The sequence below is a fragment of the Olea europaea genome, chromosome 6 (genome assembly GCF_002742605.1).
Source record: "Olea europaea var. sylvestris chromosome 6, O_europaea_v1, whole genome shotgun sequence".
NCBI lineage: Eukaryota > Viridiplantae > Streptophyta > Magnoliopsida > Lamiales > Oleaceae > Olea > Olea europaea.
In genome coordinates this window covers 14904075-14910889 of record NC_036242.1, presented here as the reverse complement: position 1 = coordinate 14910889, position 6815 = coordinate 14904075, and the positions used below count along the sequence as shown (strand labels likewise).

The window sequence follows — 6815 nt, the reverse complement described above, 5'->3', positions numbered from 1 at the left end:
AAATAATTTTAGACTAATTTTATTTGAGTTATTTTGATATGAAGAAAAATATTCTAAAACTTATATTTTATTAATTAAAAAGATTATATATATAAAATAATAAAGTGTAACATCACTTTGGAATGCTCTTTTCTTCGAAATTGAAAAACATAAATAACTCATTAATTCATATAATCAATTTATTTTGAAATTTCACCTCAACCGTACATGATCGATTGCAATAAATAATAAATTAATTAACCCATTTAATTGTCAACCTAACGTTTGAAGTTTCGAATTGATAATTGATTTGGTAAGCATGCAATAACATGTGAGAATTTTTTTCCTTTACCTATACATTTCACACATTGACAATGAGTATTATTTTTTCAAACACATTCAAAAATATCACAAATTGGGTTCTCATTCTCTTACAAACATTTTGCCAAATTTTAATCATTGTCTCAAGGAATAATTTCAGAATTTTTGATATCAATTGAGGTAAGAATACATAGTACAAAGTGATAAAATTTCTTATTTCTTGATATTTATATAAATTTTGACATGAAATACTTTAAAGCTTTAGAGTCGATTTCTATGTTAAATCATATGGGATAGACCGTTTGGTTAGATATGTAAATCCTACAGGTTATATGAATTGTTAAGAAATTCCTTGAGCTATTGGATATCACGACCAACTTGCTCTAAATCTAATAAAAGTTGGCATGTTATGTCATTTTATATTTATATAATGTTAATAAGAATATGCACGTATTTCTTACTAGGTATTTTTAAAATACTTACTCTTGCAATAACTTTTCATATTAGAACGGGTCATTTGGACGTGTGGCAAATTGACCGAATTCAAGGACAAATCCAGGACTTCGACTTAGTTAGGACATTCGTTGATCGTTGACTGTCGTAGTCAACGACCGTATAACGATATCGTTTTTTAGTATTAAATTAAATAATATTAAAAACTCTACCATCTATACATAAATACACTAAAACTTAAAAATCGTATATTTATCATAATATAGTTTAACACAATTCGAAATAATATAAATTACATGATACATGAGACTTCTTTGTATTATCGATATTTCTCAAATCGTTTGCTTAATTAAAAGTAGCAGAGGGATTGATGCACCACTATAAGAATTAGATTATGATTCAGTTGAAAAAACTATATCATAATCAGTATGAGAATTGAACATCAATAAAAAAAAATTAAATATAATTAAAATTAATTTTAAAAATATAATTAAAGTTTCAATTTTCAATTATCAACACTAATTCATCAAAAATTATAAAATCCCCAATTTCTCATTTTCAATTTTCATAAATCACATATTCACATTTCACAATACTCAAATTAATTTCTATATATCAATTCACAGTTTACATATTCTCAAATAACACATAAATTAAAACTCAATACTCATAAGCCATATCTTATAAATTATTAAAGCATAAAATATTTAAAACAACAAAGCCAACAAAAAATAAATAAATAATAGTCACTGACTTACCTAGAGTCTTAACATAGATTAGTTTGCTAAATTTCGTATGAAAATTCAACGATTGTCATGATGGTTAAGCTTTCAATAGTTCTAACTAGAGGTCACAGGTTACAATCCCTTTCTTATGGAATTAATTTTGGTAAATATTCTAGAAATAAAAATGCTGCACAACAAATTAGATGGAAATGACTCGAACCCAAGATTTTCAATGTATAAATGCAAGCTCTAACCAACAAAGCAACAAGAGGTGATTGAAAGTAAAATAAATCACTAATTATATAAGCTAAAAAATTCATCTATTATCAACAACAAAAAATTGCTTCCGACAGATCAGCATGCGCGGTCATGAGGCCTCGCCAGGTGCTAGATCCACCCCAACTCGTAGCTGGATTACATATATATTACCGTTTCTCCTCTTATAGTTTGATTTTCGATATCTCTCTTCTCTAGGAAGCAAGGAGAATTCTGTTATATTTCTTCATCTAAAAATCAATGTTTCTTACATAAATTCTTCACATTAGCATATCAATGTTGAAAATGTTGAAAAAATAATTAGTTGCAGTAAAGTTCAAAAATAAAACTTTTCGATTGATCGAATCTCGTGATAGCGCAATGTCCTAAAATAAAATTACCCATTGATAACTGCTGTGACCTATATGGACAATCATTCTTAGGATTCAACGATCACAAACTACTTGTGCAACAATCATGAATAGTTTCCCACAACTCTAAGTGCACTCCAGAAAAATATTAAAAAAAATTCGAGTATATAATTTTAGAGTATGAGAAATTATGATATTGTTTATGATGATTTCCTTTTGTTTTTTAATGTGTATTTTTGCAAACGGGATAGGTGTATATACAGGCAGAATGGATCCAATTACCTCTACCATAAATATCAAAGTTGCATTTGATTACAAGAGAAGTTTTTTAGGCTTTCACGTGAATTTCTTTAGATGTAGATCCTCTGTTACCATATGATAAGGGCACGCGATCATTTCCCTAAAATTTTTGTCATTTCAAGGATGAATTGATTCAAAATCGGGGAAATCCACTATTAGATAATCTGTTTTGCCCTTGGCATCATAATAATAATTAACAAGTAAGTTTTATTGCATGTACTCATGCTCAATTCAACTCATTTCAACCCTTCAAATTAGAGGTGGGCATTTGAACCGAAATTGAACTGAAATTGGTGGTTCCGATCGGCTCCCAAAAAAAAAAAAAAAAAAAAAAAATATATATATATATATATATATATATAGACTAAAACCTAAAATCGAATAGATTTGGATCTGTTCTTGGTTCTTGAATTAGAATTATGGGTACTAGGATGAAACCGACTTCTTCTTTTTTTTTTAATCTTTTTTTTTTCATAATTTATAGGTGGAGCAAAAAAATTTCGAAAGTTATTAACTTAAACACTAAATAGGCTAATAAAAATCTAACACAACCCAGCTTAACGTGGTCAAATATTTTTCCTCATTTGATTCTTCGTTTTTCAATTTGTAATCCACTTAGTGAATCATTTAGTACCCGTCCATTTTGTCAAATGATTGTTGTTGTTGACTATGCATTACACATTTGTAATTTTATGGTTGTTTGGTAGTGCTTTTTTAAGTGTGTATAAGTTATTATTGCTTGTTGTTGATTATGTATCATGATTGTAATTTAGTGATTATTGGTTTTATTGAAATTTGAACTGACAGAGAATAAGAGCATGTTTGGTACAATTTAAAATTCAATTAAAATAAATTTTTTGATCGTTATTTTACCATTCCAACCATCATTTTTGAATTCTTCTCTCACATATACGACTCACTTTATCTCTAACGATCAAAAAATCAATTAACAAAATCCCTACCAAACAAACACTAATACTAGTGCTTGAACACGTTGGTTCACGAAATTTATCTAGTTGTATTTTCTCCCTTTGCAACCTTAACTTCTAGAAGATTTAGAAATGGATTCAAGGTTTTTCAAATATAATTTGGTTTATTTTTCACTTGTTATGCTTGCCCTGACTTGTGTACTTGTAACAAAGGCAAACCTAGGGGGAAAAATGGTAGTAGCATGTCATCCCTTGTTATCAGATCTTTAGTAGATTTTATTGAAGTGGATGAATATGTGATTGAAAAGTCGAGGAATTCATAAAATATATAATTAAAATTAATCGTTAACTCTGACTTATATAAAAATCTAGATTTTAATTGGTACCAAACATGAGCAGCATAGTATCTAAAGGACTAATATGAAAATATTTATTAAAGTGCAATCAAAAATGTTATAGGTAGAATCGAACCCACATCAAAATTGATGGTTCGCGTTTGGATTTGATTCCACTAATTATAAAGATCCGAATAGTTCCATTCATGAAGTATTCAACAAATTATAGACATTGAAATTGATTAAACTTGATCCCACCAAAACTTTGGACCCTGATTTCCCAGGATTTACCTATTTGTCGCAGTGTGAATGAATGCATATTAGAGAAAGCTATAATTCGATAGGCCCCCCGCATTAATAAATGCATATTAATGAAAGCTATGACCTGATAGGCACTCTGCCTATAGGGGACACCACATCGTCCTCCTATTCAAATAGTGCCGACGTGACCCTATTCATCTAGCAAAACCCTTCAATAAATATGTCTCAATGAATCTAGCCCCAATTTGGACTAGAACTCAAGCTGCTTTGGGCCGAGTTTGGTCTGTCTACTGTACAATAGAACCAAATTAGGATGCAATAATTGCAATTTTAATTTCAATTTCAATTCCCCCCCCCCCCCAACCACCACATAAAGCAATTCTCATGTTTACATTTAGAATAGGAGAATCTGTCTAAATTAATTCCATATCAGGCTCGACAGTTTTGAAATCCTTTTTACTTTTTAACAAAAATGTAAAACCTCTTTTAAGAAAGATAAAGTTGAAAAGCTAGGAGCTCGAATGGCTATGAAGCTGAACTTTGATGCCAAATTTAACCCGAACCAGCTTGCTTAAAAAATTCCATTATAAATATCACCGAAAATTTTCCAGTTCAAATAATATTAAAAATTGATCACATAATAAGTATATAACATCCCGTAATTATTATATACATTACGTTAAGAAATATATAATTATTTATTATTTATTAAGGATAGAATAGTCATTTTTAGTTTCCTTTGTTTAGCCTATATATATTCTCTTTCTATTTAGGTTAAACCATCTTTTAGCATTCAATTAATTAATGTAGTATCAATGAAATCCTAGCCTCCTCCTGTTTCTTCTTTATTTTCTTTGAATTGTTTAACACATTAATCTTTAAGAGGATACTTAAGGATCCTTGTGAATCATGCTTAAATAAAATAAATAAATAAGGTATCATTAGCTATTCAGTTTAGCAATCGCTTTTTACTTAATGACAAAAACTTGTCTACAACTTAATTTACTGGATAAGGAAGACGGTTTTCTTCCTGTATGGATAAGAAACCAACTAATGAAATATATATTTCACTGTCTATTCTAGTTTTTGGATAAAGGATAAATATTAGGTTGGGAGGAAAATTGGCTAAGGAAATACAATGAAATGCACTAAAAGATAAGCTTTTTATAACATCTATGTTATTGTATGATTTGAAGTTTCTTTTATTTTTTTCTTGGACATAAGCATATATCCAAAAACCAACCAAAATTTGAAAACTGTCTACAATGTTTGAATATTCTCCTTGTCAACGTCAAATAGTAAATTCATATATTTATATATACACACACAAAGATAGTCAGCAATGTATACCTTCCAATTATCTTTCAGGTTATATATTATTGTAAAGAGATGAGGGATTTGGATTTGAATACCTTAGACCACCATGGTGAAACCAAGAAAGGTTGGTTGAATTTTCTTGTAATTATTTAAAACCTAACTTTTTTTTTTCTTTTACATTGATTTCTTGGTTGTTCTTGTTTCAGAAGTAGCTGTGAATAAGGACTCCAACCCAGAATTTTCTGAAGACGAAGAAATGCTCGTGGAAAGAATGTTCAGTTTGCTTGGACCAAGGTTAGTATGTAATCCACGGGCTCCATCTTAGAACGTAAACTTTTTAAGAGTAGTAGTCCAATTCCTATGGTATTTTTACACTTAATCCACAAGGAATTTGTTTGGAACAGGTGGACATTGATTGCTGGAAGAATACCAGGAAGAACAGCAGAAGAGATTGAGAAGTTCTGGAATTCAAAGAAGACTTTAGCTACAGAGAATAAACATTTGGATCCCAAGTTCCAAGAGCCTACAAATAACAAGTAGAGATATATATATATATTGTAAATATGTTTTTAATAATTATGTATTGTACTGTGTGTATGGTAGTCAGTAATCAGTCATAGTGAATAGAATGATTCTCAGTTGTAAGCATCTATGTATTAATTATCATTTGTTTTTCAGTAATTGAATCTGTTGAGGGAAAAATCCCTGCTTTTGTTTGAACGAATTTTCTCTGTTAAAATTTGTATGATACAAGAATTTAGCATAGGGTGCTAGAAAATTCAGAATCGAACATTACAAGATCGTATATAAAAACAAAAATAGATATGGGGTTCGCATTAGTCGAGTCCCATATATTTAATTCTGTAAAATTTGACCCATTTTGTCATTGAACGAAGGGTCAAAACCATTCAGATTGATTTTTCGATCAAAAGTACCATGCGTGATTGAACTCTAACAATCGCATCTACTCTCTCTTCCACTGCCTCCCACAGACTTACTTAGGTCGGAAGTATAAATTATTATTAGTTGTTATCATAGTTTAAATAACAATGAACCTTTAGATTAGATTTATGGGTCTTGCTACGCTCGGTGTACAACCCCCCTCACAAGAGGGGGGTCCACGATTTTTTTATTGGATGTGGGCCCTCATCTTTTGTGAGAGGCTGTACGCCAAGCTGTCAAGTTCGGCAGCAAAATCCTAGATTCATTTCGTGATGCATTATGAATCTTAGAGTTTACTTTCACGTAAGTTATTAATGATCTCGACTGATGATAGATGACAATAATCAAATTTAAAAGACGTATATACGGCACGTAACTAGATAGAATGAGCAAGTGGGTTGAGTTGTGAGTGTGAAGTCTCACTCACTAAACTACAGGTGATAATGCTTATCCGAAAATGGCAGTGGCAAATGCATTATTAGATTAGATTCCAAGTTATTGATAGAATATGGCAATGGTCCCATTCTAATAGATGCAACTTTTTTATGTAACTTTTTTCTAAATCAACGTTTGTGAATCAATTTTGGTATAACAAGAATAAGGAAATGATGTATGCATATAAAACCA

At 30.1% G+C, this 6815-nt stretch overlaps 1 protein-coding gene across 1 annotated transcript; it reads left to right on the top strand.

Annotated features, from left to right (window-relative positions):
* The first annotated feature begins 5021 nt into the window (after window positions 1-5021).
* LOC111395971 (MYB-like transcription factor ETC3) lies at window positions 5022-5970 on the top strand. Its single transcript, XM_023022209.1, has 3 exons — window positions 5022-5370; window positions 5453-5540; window positions 5651-5970. The coding sequence occupies exons 1-3, from the start codon at window positions 5319-5321 to the stop codon at window positions 5784-5786; spliced, it is 276 nt and encodes a 91-aa protein (XP_022877977.1). The 5' UTR covers window positions 5022-5318; the 3' UTR covers window positions 5787-5970.
* The last annotated feature ends 845 nt before the right edge of the window (window positions 5971-6815 follow it).